We start from the raw sequence: 19725 nt of genomic DNA on the forward strand, positions 1-19725 counted from the left end.
GACCTTGGACTTTCCACAGGGCAGGGAACCATGACTGCTCTTCGGATTGGAGAGGGAGGGGGAGAAGAGTGGGGGGAGGGGGAGAAGAGTGGGGGGAGGGGGAGGGAAATGGGAGGCTGGGAGGAGGCGGAAACTTTTTGTTCTTATTCTCAATTAAAAAAAAATAGTGACAGCAAGCTCTCATCTACTGGTCACTGTGTATCTGCCCTGGTTCTGAGTGTTTCACATATAGTTACTCATTTAATCTTTCCAACAATCCTAACAGGAAGGTAACACTATCATTCACACTTTAGAGCTGAGGAGACTCAAGTGTTGGATGGCCCCTTTCCTATAGAAACTCCAAATAGAGCCCCTTTCCTGGCCTCTATGAGCTTTTAGAGGTCATCTATGTTTCTTGGCTCCTGACCTCTTATCTCCATCTTGCAAGTCTGTCAGTCTGAGTTGTCCCCCTCTGTTACATCTCCTTCTCAAAATTTGCCTCTCTTACCTCCCTCAATGAAGACCTAGAGATTACAGTGATCTACATCCTGCATTTTGAAGTTGTTTGGGTCTGCGGAAGTTCCATGTAATAACTTGTCTGCAGAGAGGAATTATGGTAGCTGTCTTTAGGGAAGGGGGCCTATTATCTTGACTTATCATGGGAGACTAATTGTACTGTTAAAATGAGGGTGTGAAAAGTAACTGAAGTACTTTTAGATTTTAAAATTTTAAACTGACAAATTTTTTTTTGAGACAGTTGTCACCTACCCATTGCTGCTCTTGCCTCTACCCCACCTGAGGTGCCAGAATTATACGCATGTGTCACCACACCTTGCTTATGCTAAACATTTAAGAAAGGTTTCATTATGTGAATATAGCTGGCTTATAAGAAGCTGCCACTTTTTTGACTCTTTTTAAAATTTATTTATTTTTTTACTGAAAATGGATTTTTAAATAGAATGTATTGTGATTATGTTTTCCCCTCTCCTAACTCCTCCCAGACCTTTCCCACTTCCCCACCCACCCAAATCCACATGATTGTTTCTCTTACCACAGCACAAACAGGTGTCTGACAAATAATATTAAATTAAAATTAGATAAAATTAGAACAAACAAATCAGAGTAGGACCAAACAAACCAACAGAAAGAAAAGAGCCAAAGAAAAAGCACAAGAAACACAGATGTAGGGATACACACATTCACACAGAAATTCCATTAAAACAAACTGGGAAACCATAATATATGTGCAGAAGACCTGCAAAGTTTAAAAAAAAAATCCCTGAGATAAAGCCTTCTAGAAGTATTACTGGTTTTGTTTTGTGTTGCCCCCTCTACTGCTGGGCATGGGGCCTGGCCTTGAAAGTGGTTTATATACCCTGCGAAACTTCATTGGAGAAAACTAATTTTTCCTTTGTGAGCAATTATTGTTTGGACATAGCTTCTGAGTTAGGGATGGAGGCTTGTGTCCACTCCCCTCTCAGTGCTGGAACCTGTGCATATGTGCATCTTTCCTCTTGTATTGGTAGAGAGTTTTGAACAGGGAAGACAAACCATTGGCTGGAATTTATATTTGTTCATGTGATAGTATTGGCCACGTGTTGGAAATCCTCAAGGAGCTTATAGAATGACTCATGATCAGATTGTCCCCTAGGCAAGCAGATAAGTCTCTGTGAGTGGAACCTAACCATCAGTGGTTGAGTGAGGAGTCAGTGTGCAGCCAAGACTGAGAACCATCAATACTCACTCACTCTCTCTCTGTGTTGCTGAGAATGAAACCCAGAGTCTTGTGCTTGCTTGGTAAGCACTCTACCATTGAGTTATACCTCAGCTCTGAACTGGAACTCACTATGCAGCTCAGGTTGCATCCCGAGTGTTGGAATTAGAGTCTTACCCCTCTATGCCCTGTGTCTTAGTTAGAGTTCCTATTGCTTGTGACCAAAAGTTACTTGAGAAAGCAAGCATTTATTTCACTTTACAGGTCTTTGGTCACATTTCATCACTGAGGGAAGTTAGGGCAGGAACTTAAGACAGGAACTTGGAGGCATTAAGTGAAGCACAGCCATGGAGTAATGAAGCTTACTGGCTTATTCCTGATGGCTTGCTTAGCCTGCCTTTCTTACATAACCCAGGACCATCTGCCTACGGGTGGCACTGCCCCCATAGTGCTGGTCCCTTTCACATCAGTCATTAATCAAGAAAATACCCTACAGACTTGTGTAAAGGCCAATCTGATGGAGCCATTATCTCAGTTGTGGTTCTTCTTCCTAAATAATTCTAGCTTGTGTCAACTTGTCAAAAATCTAATCAGGACACCCAACTTACAGCAGCAGCACTTCTTAAACTTTTGTATACACATGGATCTGGAGACACTGTTGAAGTGTAGATGCACAGTACACTTTAAAAAGTACTTTCTTATTGCTGCTATTGGTCTGTTGATGCTCTCTGAGTAACAGTCTTTGCTGTGCTACAGAAATCCTGGAATTTTAGCCTCACAGATTGTAGGCCATAGCTGAGTTCAGATTTCATTAAATAACCCAGCAGAATGTCAAAACCATTTGTATGGGTTTTTTAGCTAAGACTTTAAATCCTGACTTTGGGTGAACATACTTATCAATAAGTTCAGCCATATTCAACCACTTATTTTATCTTTTGTGATTTAACCCTAGAATCTATCCCAATACATGTTTTCTGGAATTCTGCTGATACAAACTGGAAAGATCCCACATGTCCAGTGTGGATGTTGTTTCCTCTTAGTACCAACCTTAGGCTAAACTGGGATCTAAACTTCATTATGGCAGGGAGAGACATTGGAGATGGACATTAGACATTTAGTTAAGTTATTGAAAGGTTTTTATTTAAAAGAGTTGGCTTCTTGGTGTGGGTTTTGAGGAGACTCCTCCCAGTATGAAGTTTGGGAAGTTTTAAGAAATCCAGAACTTAACTTCATGTTTTAATTCAAACATTGTCCTCTAAAGAGACAGTCTCATTTGTCAATCATGATTCCTATATTTCATTTGGAGAGTTGTATTTTCAGATGGCACCAAACATCCATACACCACACACTCAGGCTTTGGGCTAGGTCCTTAACTGCATTTGTCTTGATGACGACATTGAAATAGCTAGCTGTTCTGAATTACTTATATAAATATTGGCAGTTTTTCTAACTTCTTAATTTTAAAGACAGAAATGAGAATGGAAAGTTGTATTTCTCTAGCTATATTGTCATTGTCAATCAGTGACTAACGGGGGTCGGGGGGGGGGGCTTAGCGTCTGTGATGCTGTCTCTTAAGGACAGAGTGGCAATTTTGCTGATCATTGACATTTTCATTTGTTGTTTACAGAAACTTATTGGAGAAGTGTTTAACATTGTGAGCCAACAGTCTACTGCCCGACCAGGCTGCATTATTGAACTTGATGCAATAACTGACCAAGTAAAAACATGCTTTCAATTTGGTGATGTTCTGTGCTCTTTGATTCTCTTTATTTCACAGTGTTTTCTATGTATATATTTTAGGATGATTCTCATTTGGTAAAATATCCATTGTCTCGTGAATCTCAAAGTGTGGTTGTGTGTGTGACTAACTACTAATGATTTAGGAGTTTCTGCCCTCTAATTGACTTTATCTGTGTCTTTTTCTCTTATTTGAAGGAAGTTTGATTCAACCAGGGAAACTATAACCCAGTGTGCATGTCCTAAGGGAAGATATAGTGCAGCTGTGCAGTCTCCAGCTGTGGTCCCTCCTTCTAGTTTCCATTTTAGCTCAGTAGGGAACACACAGCATTTACTTGCTTGGGGCTCAGATTGGGCATTTTTATGAGATCCATTAAAGTGCAGATGAAAGTAGCCTCAGCTTGGTGTTTTTATTCACAGCCCTGCCCTTCATGTAGTCAAGTTTCCTCTCTAGCTCCTACCTGGGGGAAGAGGACCAATGGGAAAAGTCCATTTATCTTTATTTTTTTTCTTCTGGGCTGTGCTTCTGGACTGAAAGAGTTACACAGCCATTAAAAAAATTGCTTTGAGGAAGTAACCACATCTTTAAAACAAAACAAAATGAAAAATAAGACAAGTATAGAGGTACTTATAATTTTTCCACAGTGCTTGCATTTTTATGGGAAATGAAGATATTTCTACTTAAATGGAGAAATTATCACATCAGCTTTAGTAGCAGAAATGGGGCTGCCAGACTCAAGTTACTAATGAGGCCTCCAAGGAAATTGTAATTCTCTGTTCTCAAGCTGAACTATTATGCATTAAGTTCAACTCGTTATTTCCTTCTTCTGCTCCAGAGAGATCTAGAAGAGTGCATTTCCCAACTTGGGCCCCTTTGCTCTCTGCACCATGGGATATTGGTGTGGTCCACTCTCACCTAGTCTTCCCTTGACTTTACATATACACCAGATTTGCTTCCCATCTGCTTCTGATTTTCAGTAGTACAGGGTGGTAAAGTCCAGCCACTGCAAGTGAATGGTTTGTAAATCTGAGTCTAAAACTCCTTGTAGGTTTGTCCCAGTGTGTTCTCTGACTGTCCATCTTCCCCTCCCCCATTTTCTGTTATCTATCACTATTTGTCTCAGTTCCCTCCTCCCTGACTTAATCTTTTTTCCCCTCTTTCCTTCCCTGATTGTTTTGTTTGTTTTTGTGGCAGCTGACTGGAACTCACCACTGCCTCAGCCTCCAAGTGCATTGCCACCACTTGTCTGTGTTCTTTAGTTTTGTACTCATGAAGGATTGATTACCCTTCATTTGTTCCTTTTCTCTTGGGAAGATGATCTTATGTTATAAAGAGATTTTATACTTTTTACTTGGAGAGACGTTAAAAATACTCTGATCTTTGATATATTTTTTATGGCTTAACCTAATATTATAGTCCTATTTCATTCTGTGTAAGAAATGAAAATTACCCAAAATTTTAAGATTATTCTGTGTTCATTCAGTGCCAAGCTAATCAAAACTACTTTCTGTGAGGTTGTCATCGATGGTCTCAGCACTCTTCTATTGTATTCCCTTGCTGTACCTTTTCCTTGAATTTCAGTTTACTAGGTAGTTCTCGGTGGCTCTCTGTGATTGCTTTTATTCTCTGTGCGGTCTGGAAACATGGCCATGCAGCATATCTCCAGTGGTGCATTTCATAGGTCCTTCTCTTGACCCTCTACACTCTCATGTAAATGTATTCTGCAAAGGTTGTCATCTGCTATAAACAGGTTCCCTCACAATCCCCACCAAATGGTCTACAGGGGTGCTCTGAGAGCTTTTCTCAGGCGTTAGTGTTTGTTGGTGGAGCTCTCAGGTAGACTTGGAAAATCTGCTGGTTTTTTAGTCTAGTGGTTTATGTCATTTAACTACATTTGTATTTTTTGAGTATTTTTTAAAGATTTATTCTTATTATTTTTAATTATGTGTAGGCATGTGTATCAGATTCTGGGTATGATGTACATATGAATGTTGGTGCCCAAGGGGACCAGGGGTTTTGATCTCCTGGAGCTGGAGTTACAGTTGAGAACCACGTGACATGGGTACTGGAAACTGAGTCTGGGTCTTAAGCTCTGAGTGAGCTTTCTAGGGCCAGTGTTTGTTTTTGTTTGAGACACATATCTGACACTGTTTTGCAGTTGGCTGTGCTGTCTTAGTTCAAGCACGTCTTTGCTTTCTCCCTGCTGTCTTCTTCCTGGTTACATTAAGAATAGACTTCATGTAGAGATTGTGTTTTCTGTGCTAGTGTGGGGAAGGTGGGGGTGGGAAGAAGGAATTTCAAAGATCAAAAGCTTCACTTTTCTCCTTTGTAGTGTGGCACAAATACACAGCTACTGCATGTGTTTCAAGAAGACTTTATTATTGGATATAAACCACATAAAGAAGATATAGAGAAAAAGGAGAAGGAAACAGAAATATTTTTTCAGCCATCACAAGGTATGATTTTGAGGGTAGGTGGAGGCCTGTTTTTAGCTGATGAAGTGGACTGACTCACTGCCATTCCAGAACTGCCTGAAATAAACAGTGGAATCTCCTCTGGGAGGAAAAGTGAGTTTGCTTATTTTGATCATTAAAAACTCCCAGCTTTCATCATGTGTGTGGATCACTCAAGCTTGGGCATGTCCAGCAGTCATCTGTGAAAGCTGCCTGTGTGTCAGGACTTGAGAGATGGCTCAGTGGTTAAGAGCATTTGCTGCTCTTCCAGAAAGCCCACCTCTGGTTCCCAGTGCCCCCCTGTTTTGGAAAGAAAGTAGGTTTTCTATGAGATCTTTAGAAAACAAACAGTATAATGTTTAGTTTCAACTTCAGAATTTCATATGAAGTATTTCTTTTAGAAATTAGGATTTTGTATTTATAGCAGTCCTGCTATATTAAAATGAAAAGGCATGTACTGCTCTAAGAATTCATTCTCTACAGTGAGTGCCATTTTAGTTTACCAAGGGTTTCCAAACAGTTATCCCTCTTTGATGTATTTCTTATCCCTCTGTCAAATTAGGCAAAAATTTTAATTTTTTTCTTTAATGCTTCTTAAAGTTTTTCTCTTTTGTGTAGAAAGTTTCTCTTTGTTTTTTTCTACCAATTGTATAACTGTTTTCCTAAAGACTTGTCATGTGCATATTTTTCTCATCCCTTCCTCTTCTTATTTTTGTTTTTCTAGCTTTTTAAAGAAATAAAAATACTTAATTTTATGTATACGGGTGTTTTGCCTGTATGTATGTCTGTGTACCAAGTGTGTGCCTAGTGCCTCTGTAGGTGAGAAGAGAGCATCGGCTCCCCAGGGACTGGAGTTAAGGGTAGTTGTGAGCTGCCATGTGGGTACTGATAACTGAACCTGGCTCTTCTGGAAAAGCAGCTGTTACAGCTAGGGTTTCTGTTACTTTGATGAAACATCATGACCACAAGCAAGTTGGGAAGGAAAGATTTTATTTGACTTACACTTCCACATGAAAGTTCATCACCAAAAGAAGTCAGGACAGGAACTCCAGCAGGGCAGGAACCTGGAGACAGGAGCTGATGCAGAGGCCACTGAGGTTTCCTGCTTATTGGCTTGCTCAGCCTGCTTTCTTTTGGATCCAGGACGACCAGGCCAGGAATGGAACCAACCACCAGGCCAGGAATGGAACCATTAAGAAAATACCCAGCAGCTGGATCTTTTGGTTTCAAGACAGGGTTTCTCTGTGTAACAGCCCTAGCTATCCTGGAACTTGCTTTGTAGACTAGGTTGGCCTCTAACTCACAGAGATCCACCTGCCTCTGCCTCCCAAGTGCTGAGATTAAAGGCGAGTATTACCACTGTCTGACTCCAACAGCTGGATCTTATGGAGACATTATTTCAACTGAGGTTCCCTCCTCTCTGATAGACTCCAGCCTGTGTCAAGTTGACATAAAACTATCAAGCCTAGTAGCCAGAGCTCTTAACCATCTCTACAGCCCCCTGCTGCATTTCTCAAGGTGATATTTTTGCTTACATTATCAAACTAGTGAAATAAAAATCTTCAGAATCATAATAAATAGTTTTTTTGTTATTTGCCTAAAATACTGGTTGTTTTTGTTTGTTTGTTTTTGAAACAGGGCTTCTCTGTGTAACAGAGGCTTCTCTGTGTTAACAGGGCTGTCCTGGAACTAACTCTGTAAATAAGGCTGGCCTTGAACTCACAGAGATCCGCCTGCCTCTGCCTTCCTAGTGCTGGGGCTAAAGGCTGCGCCACCAACCGCCCAGCTAAAATACTGTTATTTTTGTTTGTGTTTTGTTTGAATCTATATACAAAGTGGGTTCGCATATTTTTGTGCACATGAATGGCTGGGGACTAAATTCGGGTACTCACACTTACTTGGCAAGCATTTACCAACTGAGCCGCCACCACTACCACCACCACCACCACCACCCCTGCTGCCCAAAAATTTTCATTTTAAAAGAAAGTTTATATTGTTCAATGTAGGTCTCATTTTCACTTCCAAGGAACACAGCTGTGAACAGGAAAAAAATGTACCCATATGTGAAATTCCTGTTTGTTCTCTGTGCCTTCCTTTACCACTATTGCTCTGTCAAATTACTTACAAATTTTTAAAAATGTTAATTTCATGTAAAAAAATTTACAGGATAAAAATTTTTCTATTGTCTATCTGTCTGTCTATCTGTCTGTCTGTCTGTCTTGTATGTGTGTGCATGTGAGGTCAGAAGACAACTTGGCTTCTGATGATTAAACTCAGATCTTCAGGCTTGGCAGCAGGTTCCTTTACCCCTGACCCATCTCACTGACCCTCACGTTTAATTTTCAATGCCTGATTAATGGCCTATCTTTGGATTCCTTTTGTGTTGGCCTTTATGTATTTATTAAATTGAAGTTTTATTTAATATTGTGTATGTATGAGGGAGAGTTTTTAATGTGCATCTGGAAGGGTACGACTTTGTGGAGGCACTCTCTCTCTCTACCTTTTCATGGGTTCTGGGAATTAAACTCAGGCTTGTGTGACAAACTTGTTTACCCATTGAGCCATATCACTGACCTCTTTGTGTACACTTGATAGAGCCCGATTAGTTTTGATAGCTCTGTAGCTTTTGACACAAAAATTATATTAAAAATTAAAAACCATCCTTAAAATGAATTCTTCCTGTATGAGTTCATTTTCTAATGTACTTCAGTAGTCTAATGCCATAACCGGTATAAACAGAGAGATTTTAGCTGTGATTTTGGTCTAAGGTTGAAAGACTGTATCTGATGGTAGCAGAGTCCTAGGGCCAGCTCAGAATATCACATAGGAAGAAATAGGGAACAAACCTCTTCTCTTTGGCTCTTAGAAAGCCACATTATGCAACATAGTGTCTTCATCCTGACATCCTTATCCAATCCTACCACCTTCTAAAGGCCCCACTTCCGAAAACTACAGTCAGATCATGTTTCTCCTTTCTTAGTACCTTAATACCGTGGGAATTAAGTCAGCCAGAGTTTTTGAAAGGACAAATCATATTCAAGTAAATCACATTTTGCTTTCTTTTCAACTTCTGTGCATATATCAAGAGGTTCTTTTTTATCTTTAAAAATGTTTTTCTAATCCTACAGTAAACATTAATTATTCTCTTTCTCTTTGAACAATAGGATATCGCCCACCACCGTTTTCAGAAAAATTCTTTTTAGTAGTCATTGAGAAGGACAGTAATAATAACTCTGTTCTCCATATGTGGCACCTTCATCTTAAATCTGTACAAGCGTGTTTAGGTAAGTAATTATGTACTGTTTTATACAGGGATGATGCAAAATACAAACACTTTATAGTAAATTCTTTAGATTGGCTGATTCTTGATGATGAAACAATGAACTATAAATTGTGCTGATGATGAGAGTAAGAATCTCTGCCAAGCTTTATTTATTTTATATTATTATTACTATTTTATGTGTTTGTGGGGGGTGGATCTTGTGATATAGCCTGAGCTTTGATAAAGCACAGCCCAAAATACTTAGTCTCCTGAGTGTTAGGTTTAGAAGATCTATACAACCATGCTGAGCTTCAGAAACCGACTGACCCTGAAAATAAACCAGTTTGTGGGCACATTAGGTACACTGGAAATTAAAAAAAAGAAAGGTTGGCTGAGTTATTTTTAGTTAACATTTATCGAGTATTTACTGCCTGTTTGTAATGCCATATCTTTAAGTGAGCTCTGCTGGTACATTTTTGTAGACTTATTGTTCTGTGATACACTGTGTATCAGCTTAGCATTATGAGAAATAGTTGCTGTTTGGCAAAATATAATTAAACACCTGAAGTTAGCATTAAGAAACAATAATTTCTATATGCCTTACTATATGCCTTACTATACACATTTAGATTAATTATAAAGCAAAAAAGTGAATTTGGGGGGCATTATTTGGCACTCAGTAGCTTTTAGCTAGGAATTCATTGAGCTATATTTCCAGGCCAGTTTTCTTTTTGTTTGTTGGTTTTTTGAGGCACAATCTCATTATATAGCCTAGGCCAGCCACAAGCTCACTCTGTAGACTATATTGGGTAGTTTTTTGTTTGTTTTGTTTTTATACTACTTTCTGAGAGCTAATTATTAAAGAATTGCATGGATTGCCATATTAGGCTGACTCTGTGGGTAATAGGGTATTTTACATAGTTTTGTTTTTAACTTGTATATGATACTTAACTATTTTTGTGGATTGCCGTGTGACATCTCAATACATAATGTTATGTGTAATCTTTGATTCAGTGTAGCTGTCTCATCATCCCAGACATTTGTCAAGGTGAATCTACTTTAAACTAATTAGTACAAAGTACTAAGAAGCGTCAAAAAGATCCTATTATTTCTCATAATTACATTACTAACCAGTTTTATAAACATGAAATAAGTGTCTTTACCTACTAAACAATCTCACTAGCTTACTAGGTTGCTTATTAAAAGTACAGATTACTGAGCTCTGTCCCAAGTTGATATAATTAGTGTCTCTGGGGTTAGACATGAGAGTTTGTGTGTTAGTGCATTTAAGGCGTAGGAATGCTGTGCAGTGTATGTAAGTTAAGGTTTTAGACCTCATATGTTGTGGTTTTCCCCTGACATGTCCATATGAAGGAGTTAGTCATGGTGAAAAAGAACCAAATAGTTTAAAAGTATATCTTCTCAAGGAACCCATAAGGAATCTGAGAATTGTCTCCTAAGAAGTAAAAGTACTTCCAAGAAGCTGCATTTCTTAGAGAATAAGAAAATATCCTCCATCGTATATAGTGTGATGAAACATGTCAAATGTATTTGCACAGCCAAAGCTGCAGAAGGGATCTCATCTGACAGCCTGCTGTCAGTACCTGGACAGAAGAAGGCGGACTCTTCTCCAGAAACGCCCCCGAGTGTGAGCTCCATGCCTCACTCATCATCAGTCGCCAATCTCCAAACTGCTAGTAAACTCATTCTGAGTTCCAGACTGGTGTACAGTCAGCCTCTGGACCTGCCGGAAGCTGTCGAAGTAATAAGAGCAACACCTTCAGCAGGTAGTGTTCTTGGGACTGAGCAGTGGTAGCTCAGAGTCTTGTCTTCTGATGTGTGCTACAGTGACATTGACTTAGTTATCACTTACAGTGATCTAACCATTTACAAGCATGTTTTGTTAATAATATTTTTTTAAAGATTTATTTATTTATTATATATACAACATTCCTTCCATGTATATTTACATGCCAGAAGAGGGCACCAGATCTCATTATAGATGGCCGTGAGCCACCATGTGGTTGCTGGGAATTGAACTCAGGACCTCTGGAAGAGCAGTCAGCGCTCTTAACCTCTGAGCCACCTCTCCAGCCCGTTAATAATAATTTTTAATGATAAATTTAGTTTTTTGGCTCTCTTGACCATGCTCATGTGGAGGAGTAGGTAATGGTTAGAAGAAACCAAATAGTTTAAATGTATATTTTCTCATGGCAACAAGGAGTCTAAAATTTATCTCCTAAGAAGTGAAAGTATTTATAAGAAGCTGCATTTCTTCCCCCTCCCCCACCTTCCTTCCTTCCTTCCTTCCTTCCTTCCTTCCTTCCTTCCTTCCTTCCTTTCTTTCTTTCTTTCTTTCTTTCTTTCTTTCTTTCTTTCTTTTTCTCATTATGTAGCTCATGCTGGCCCTGATCTTTTGGCCTCTTCCTGTCTTAGCCTCCTGGGTGTTGGGAATACCTTTTTCTTTAAAAGTATCTATCAAATCTTGTTCACACATACATAATAAAGGTAAAACATGATTATCACAGAGTGAAGTCTTAAAATATTGTACATTTGTAAATTTAGGGATGGGATAAATTTACAACATAAATTTACATGTGTAGGTCAGAGTATATTGTGCAGGAATCAGTTACGATAGGTTCAGAGATCATACTTAAGCTATGAGACGTGGGGGCATGTATCTTCAGTACTGAGCCATCTAGATATGAATATAATAGCAAAATGAGCTTCAGTGGTTCACAGACAAATGTATTTCTTCTCTGAAGTTTTGCTATCATAGTATTCCAAAATGTAGACAAGATACCTCACATTAAAATATGCATTTCAGGACATTGAAATGGCTGTGCAATAGAGGCATTCTCTGCTTAATGACCTGAGTGTACTCTCAGGTCCTAGAATGTGGCAGGGGCCTCCACGTGTACACCCTGACACATGTACACCTGCACTCACATACTGGAAATAGTTTATTTTTAAAGATATATCATCTACCTATCTATCTGTTATTGGTCTTTCTATCTGTCCCCTCCCCGCCATCAATATATCTTATTTTCAGAGCAGAATGTGACTGGCCTGTAATTATACTGACTTTAGCAAGGCAGATGAGGTTGTTTGAAGGCTTGGACTGGAGGCTGCATCTGAAATGACTTGCCACTTGTGGAATTCTAATTGGAGAGTTCCTAGGATAATGATACTTGTTGTGGGAGCTGTGGGCTGCATTCTGCCACCCAGCTCCCAGCCGCCTGGCTAGCTTAGCCCCCGAAATAACAACACACAAATTGTATTCATTTAAACACTGCCTGGCCCATTTGCTCTAGCTTCTTACTGGCTAATTCTTACATTTTGATTTCCCATTTCTATTTACGTGTGTAGCACCCCAAGTTGTGCTTACTGGGAAGATTCTAGCCTACGTCCATCCTGGGTTGGAGCTTCATTGCATCTGCCCCGGAGAGGGGAGCATGGTGTCTCGCATCTGAGCTTGCTTCCTCTTCCTCCCAGCATTCTGTTCTGTTTACTCCACCCACCTAAAGGCTGGCCTATCAAATGGGCCAAGGCAGTTTCTTTATTAGCCAATGACCTTCCTCCATCAGATACTGACAAACAAAAATGGAGGTTCAATCTTATTTTGATTTCTGGTGGATACTGAGTATGGGGTGTTCTTATCCATCCCTCAGACATATCTGCATTCACAGTGGAAAGGTTACCTTGAGAAAAATTTTTATTACGGGCTTTTGTTTTTGATGCAGATCTAGACAAATCTTGTTTTTTTTTTATTTATTTTTGTTTGGTTTTTGATGGAGTCTTTGTAGCTGAAGCTGTCTGAAACTCATTGATATATTTTAGGAAAATTTTGAACTTGTAATCCTTTTGCTCTGCCGTATAAGGGCTGGGGTTGTAGGTATATTTCCCAAATACAAAGTTTGTAAAAAATCTTTTAAAATATTTTTAAAATCTTTTAAATATGGCTGTCTGGTTAAGAGCACTTGCTGCTCTTCTAGAAAACTACAGTTAAGCACCCACATCAGGCGGCTTATAACCTCTTGTAAATACAGCTCTAGGGATCTGTCAACTTCTTATGGCCTCCAAGGTCACCTGTACTCATGTGCATATATACAAACTTGGACATATACACATACTCATACACATAACTAACTAGTAAATATTTAAAGATACTTGGAAAGTTTGGCATATGCTCATTTGTTTATTGAAGCTCACAAATAATTATATTTACAGAGGCCTTATGAAATGTTTTCAAATGTTTCATAGACAGTAACATTCCAAGTCAAGTAATTACTGTTCCCTGTTATTTATATGGAATAGACTTATGTGACCAAATGATTTTCCCATTCTTCCAAAGGTATTGATAGATTGGAACTTGTATCCAGGTTTTAAGACCCCAAAATATTAGTCATTATCTTATGGTTGGAGATAGATGGGAAGCGTTAGTGATTATAGACAGGAATGACATGTGAGGGTTCTGGTTCAACCTTAACAGAGGGTGAATTAAACTGAGTAAGAGATAAGATCTACTGATCTTACATTTTGTGGTTCTCTGATTATGACTGGTTTTCTTTCCCTTTTGTTAAGGTCATCTGAGTTCCTCTTCAATTTATCCAGTGTGCCTTGCACCTTACTTAGTGGTTACAACTTGTTCGGACAACAAAGTACGCTTCTGGAAATGTTGTATGGAAACTAACTCACTGTGCAATACAAGTGATGGGAAGGAAACCTATCACTGGAGGAGATGGCCCTTGATGAATGATGAAGGAGAAGATAATAGCAGTACTGTGAGCATTGTGGGAAGGCCTGTTGCTGTTAGCTGCTCATACACAGGCCGCCTAGCAGTGGCTTACAAGCAGCCTGTCCATCACAACGGTTTTATTTCTAAAGAGTTTTCTATGCATGTCTGTATATTTGAATGTGAATCTACAGGAGGGTCAGAATGGGTTTTAGAACAAACGATCCATCTTGATGATTTGGTTAAGGTTGGGAGTGTACTTGATTCAAGGGTCAGCGTTGACAGTAATCTGTTTGTGTATAGCAAATCTGATGCCTTTTTAAGTAAGGATAGATACCTTATTCCAAATATCAAGCATTTAGTACATTTGGACTGGGTATCAAAGGAAGATGGCTCTCACATTCTCACAGTGGGGGTTGGTGCTAATATCTTCATGTATGGAAGACTTTCAGGAATTGTTACTGATCAAGCTAACAGTAAGGATGGAGTAGCTGTCATTACTTTACCACTAGGTGGTAGTATCAAACAAGGAGTTAGGTCAAGATGGGTTCTTCTCAGATCTATAGACTTGGTATCCTCTGTGGATGGCACACCTTCACTGCCTGTATCTCTTTCTTGGGTAAGAGATGGGATATTGGTGGTGGGAATGGACTGTGAAATGCATGTATATGCCCAGTGGAAGCATTCTGTCAAATTCGGAGACATTGAAGCTGACAGTCCTGTTGAAGAGACAGCGATACAAGATCATTCTGCCTTTAAATCCACTATGTTGGCAAGAAAAAGTATTGTTGAAGGAGCAGCAATCACTGATGATGTCTTCTGTTCACCAACTGTAGTTCAAGATGGTGGCTTATTTGAGGCTGCACATGCACTGTCTCCGACTCTCCCACAGTATCATCCCACTCAGCTGTTAGAACTGATGGACTTAGGGAAAGTTAGAAGAGCTAAAGCCATTCTCTCCCACTTAGTAAAGTGTATTGCTGGTGAAGTTGCAATAGTTAGGGATCCTGATGCTGGAGAAGGAACTAAGAGGCATCTGTCTCGGACCATTAGTGTGAGCGGCAGTACAGCAAAGGATACAGTTACCGTTGGAAAGGATGGCACTCGGGATTATACTGAGATAGATTCTATTCCTCCGCTACCACTACACGCATTGCTTGCTGCAGATCAGGACATGTCCTACAGAATTTCAGAAGAGAGTACCAAAAAGCCACAGAGCTATGAGGCTCATATTGAAAGTCAAGCAGAGGATCAGTATTCAGAGCTGTTCCAAGTCCAGGAGATAACAACAGATGATATCGATTTAGAGCCAGAGAAGAGAGAGAACAAATCAAAAGTAATAAACCTGTCACAATATGGACCAGCTTACTTTGGCCAGGAGCATGCTAGAGTACTTTCCAGTCATCTAATGCACTCAAGTCTACCAGGCCTTACCCGCTTGGAGCAGATGTTCCTTGTAGCACTGGCTGATACTGTGGCAACCACCAGTACTGAGCTTGATGAAAACAGGGATAAATACTCAGGTAAATTGTCTCACCATAAATGTTAGGTTTATTATTAGTAAAAATACTGTACTGTCTGTGTAATGACTTACATGTTGAGTTTTTTTTTTTCTTTCAAGTCTTGTAGGGAAAAAGACTCATGGATAATTACTATAAACTATACTTGATTGTAAAAAAAAGAAAATTGAGACAGGCTGTCACTTGCGTGCATAACGTACAGATTTCTGAAGTCTGTATGCATTCTATGAGTACTTATATTCAAACATTTGTCTTAGTATTTCAAAAAGATTGATTCCTAATGATGTTTTCTTTGAGTGGTAAAAATGATCCCTTTTTTGCTTTTATTTTTTTTGTATCATGAAGCTTTTAGGGACATCAGAAATCAGCTTGCTTATTTTTCCATTTGAGGCATAGATAGTTTTTGAAAAAGGTTTATTTTATTTGATGAATGTTTTTCTTACATGTAATGTATATGCCCTGTATGCATGCCTAGAGCCTGTATCAAATCCCCTGAAACTGGAGTTATAGTTGATTGTGTGTGCTAGAAACTGAATCCATATCCTCAGCAGGAACATTAAGAGCTCTTAAATGCTGAACAATCTTCAGCCCATAAATGACTTTTTATAGCTATATAAATTTGTGCAAAATTTCAGACATTTAATGTAATGTGTATTTTGCCATTTGAAACTAGATATCATTCTTTTCTGTCCAGCTAGTTGATGGCCATAGGTTTGATTATAAGCAATGACATTTGCAAAGGAAACAAAATTATTGATCATGCATTCATTTGTTCATGCACTAAATATTATAGAGGATTTAGGGATTACTATGTGCTAGGTACTTTATCCCATTTAATTATAATCCTCTAGTGGATAGGTGGCTAATTCTCTCTCTTTCTCTCTCACATGAAGGTAATAATCCTTAGAAAATTTAAGGGGTTCATATATAATCAGTCATATAGGCATTAAATGGCAGTTACAGGGTTCATATGTGGAAAATGTTGCTTTCAAGCCTGCATTAAATCACTTTGGGAGTGGGGATAAAAATGTTTGCCATAAGCATAAATATTGTTGACAGGTTTAAGTTCTCACACTATAGCCCTACAATTTTCCTTCTGTGGATTTAAATAACCAGAGATCTTAGAAGGTTTGCTTGTGACACACTTTCTAGAAATGTTGAGAAGTAGAAGAAACTTACCATTATTACACAGTTGTGGGAAGTGGGGCAGTACCATCCCTAGAACGGCTGTAAGCCCTACACAATTGATGATGCTAGCTGTTTTTCTCTGGGGAGTTAGAAAGTAGGGTTGGGGGCTGGAGAGACGGCACAGCCATTACGAGTGCTTGCACTTTTGTAGAGGACCCAGTTTGGTTCCCAGTACCCACGCTGAACAGCTTAGAACGGCCTGTGACCCAGCTCTAGAGTACTTGTGCATTTTCACTCGTGTACCCACACCCATACGGACACACAGACACAGGCACACACAGACATACACACAAACAATTTTTAAAGAACATAGACAAATCTTTTAAAAAGTATATACTTTTTGTAATGCATGAAATAGTTTAAACTCTCGGATACAAAGTTTTATCACTCACTGGCTAATAGTATATAAATGATTCTGGTCACAGTGCACGTTCATGAACTAGACAAGGCAGGAATGTGTATTTTCATTTCATAGATGGGGAATTGAACTTAAAGTTGAAATAATTTGTATATCTCAGTCAAAAGACTCTAAATAAGAGACCTTTTCTCTTTGTTCTGGTGAGACAGCTTCTGTCATATTGATGTCCAGTTGACTGGCACATGCTGTCATATCAGTTCTCATGGGTCAGTGTGCTCATTTCCACTTCTTTCCTGTGCATAGAGTGCTCTTCCATAGCTGTACATGGCTCATTCCCTAACCTCAGACTTCCGCTCAGATTTCATCCCGTTGTAAAGTTCTTCTTTGGCTCCATTATATGAAACAGAACACTCTTGATTCAGCACATCCACCTCTCGGTCCATAGCATTTATTTCCCTATATTATGCATTAAATTACTTTACCTCTGCCAGTCCTGTAGTGGTCTTAGACACTATATAGTAGATATAAAACTGCTCGGTGTGTAAATGGATGAATGCATATAGGAAGCAGAGCTGAAACTACACCTCAGCAATGACATATTTTGATTTCTTCTGGAAAATCCTTTGCCTCTGGGGACTCCATCATTTGCTGACTTAGGTTCTGTCAGTGCTTTTGCACTGTAAAGTAAATTTGTGGAGTCAAACTAAAGATTCAAGTTGCTCTTTCTAACCTAACACTACTAGCCCAGAGAATTAAATTTCAAATCTTTGGTAGTTTTTGGTCAAGTTAAACAGCCTAGAAAAATGTTAGTTTCTTAAATTATTGTAACAAAGATTTCACTTTAGTTATATAATTCCTAAATCTCAGTTCATAAAAAAAAAAAAGTCTGCCAAGAGTTGCAAACTTACTGTTTTAGTTACTGTTCTATTGTAGTGAAGAAACACCACGACCAAAGCAGGTTTACAGAAGGGAAGGTTTTTTGGGGCTTCCAGTTTCAGAGAGTGAGCCCATGACCATCATGGTGAGGAGCGTAGCAGCAGAGAGACAGCAGCAGGAAGGCATGGCGTTGAGCAGAAGCTGAGAGCTTACATCTGATCCATAAGCACAGTTACACACTTCACTAGATTTCAATGTTTCTTTCATTTAGTATGAGTATAGGTACTACTGTTATTTGTACTAATAGGTAACTTTATTTTTCCAAATCATTTTTCACTTAGCAGTTTTAATATTTGTGTCTTATAAAGATACAGACTTTGTAAAAACACTAAATTATTTGCAAAGGAGTACATTAAAATACATATATTTTGTGCAGATTATTGCAAAGTTTAATGTTCAGTTCATACCTTTTGAATCTGTGGCTGTTCAATCCTGTTGAATCTCTTCTTTCTTAACATATTTTCTTGTTAAAATTGCAGGAAGAGACACCTTAGATGAGTGTGGTTTGAGATACTTGTTAGCAATGCGCTTGCACACATGCCTGTTAACATCACTGCCTCCTTTATACCGAGTCCAGCTCCTTCACCAAGGTACTCTACTTGCTGTTTGAATCTTTTTACCCCTTTGATTTAATGTGGTGGTGGTGGGTGCGTTTGTGTCTTAGCAGCAGGTGAATCATGTGACAGTAGCCTGAGATTGATTGTCATGTGACATGGTACCTATTTGCCATTTCTTGTTTCTGTCCCGCAGCTCTGCCCTGCTCTGACCTTTGTTCCTACAGTAGTGGTAAAGTTGTAGTAGGAGATGTATGCCCGAGGCTGTAATAATGCAGTGTCTCTATGGGACAGCTCTGAAGTTCTCTGATGCCTTCTCTTTAAAAACATAAATTTTATTCTTTGTGTTGTTGTGTCTCTGCCCCCCCTTCCTTTTCATAGGATCTCTCTGTGTGTCACAGGCTGGCCTTGAGCTCTTGGTGATCCTCCTTGAGCTTCAAGGTGATGAGGCTACGTGCATGTTCCACCAGGCCACACTTTATTAATTTTTATTGAAGTATATATTCTTTGTTGCTATCAAGGAAAGTTAATGTTTCAGGAAGAGTTCCCATATTGACCTAGTACATTTGCTTAGGTCCAACATATTGCCACATCCCTGATTTGAGACAGATATTTATCATCCTCCTCCTTTAGAAACAATAGAATTTTAGTGTGACTTCCCTAAACAGGATTCTTTATAAGCATTTAGACTCCCAGTCTGGTTCTCATTTCTTTAGACTGTATGCCCTTTTGGGGTTTGGAATATGATCATTAGAATCCCAAGCTTGCTGGACTGTTGTCTTTACTACTTTGCCTTCTAAAATAGTCTTTGAAAACAAGAGCTAGTTTTTTTCATTTATGTTTAATTTTTGGTGTCTTTTTATTTTGTGTGTGAATATTTTGTCTACCTGCCTGTCTGTACAAGCTTGTAAGAGCAGTCAGTGTTCTTAGCCGATGAGCCATTGCTCTAGCCACACAAGATTTATTTTTATTGGTTTTTTTTTTTTTTTTTTTTTTTTTTTTTTTTTTTTTTTTTTTTTTTTTTTTTTNCGAGACAGGGTTTCTCTGTGGCTTTGGAGCCTGTCCTGGAACTAGCTCTGTAGACCAGGCTGGTCTCGAACTCACAGAGATCCGCCTGCCTCTGCCTCCCGAGTGCTGAGATTAAAGGCGTGCGCCACCACCGCCCGGCTATTTTTATTGTTTTGAAAGCAAAGTCTCACTGCATACCATGCTCTTGTGGACCCAGAGCTTGTGGCAGTTCTTGTTCTACTTCCCAAGTGCTGGGATTACAGGCGTTCCACCATGCTTG

General features: G+C 39.1%; 1 protein-coding gene across 9 annotated transcripts in view; it reads left to right on the forward strand.

Annotated features, from left to right (window-relative positions):
* The window catches only part of Dmxl2 (Dmx like 2), a 121583-nt gene that overhangs the window by 54574 nt on the left and 47284 nt on the right, over window positions 1-19725 (forward strand). For all 9 annotated transcript variants that reach the window (XM_050119419.1, XM_050119416.1, XM_050119410.1 and 6 more), the window contains 6 exons: window positions 3321-3410; window positions 5764-5887; window positions 9049-9168; window positions 10706-10933; window positions 13731-15404; window positions 18363-18473. In XM_050119419.1, coding sequence (XP_049975376.1) covers window positions 3321-3410; window positions 5764-5887; window positions 9049-9168; window positions 10706-10933; window positions 13731-15404; window positions 18363-18473 — 2347 coding nt within the window. The remainder of the gene's footprint in view (window positions 1-3320; window positions 3411-5763; window positions 5888-9048; window positions 9169-10705; window positions 10934-13730; window positions 15405-18362; window positions 18474-19725) is intronic.

This window comes from Alexandromys fortis, unplaced genomic scaffold, assembly GCF_014885135.2.
Source record: "Alexandromys fortis isolate MF-2015 unplaced genomic scaffold, M_Fortis_MF-2015_v1.1 scaffold_167, whole genome shotgun sequence".
NCBI classification, from domain to species: Eukaryota; Metazoa; Chordata; class Mammalia; order Rodentia; family Cricetidae; genus Alexandromys; species Alexandromys fortis.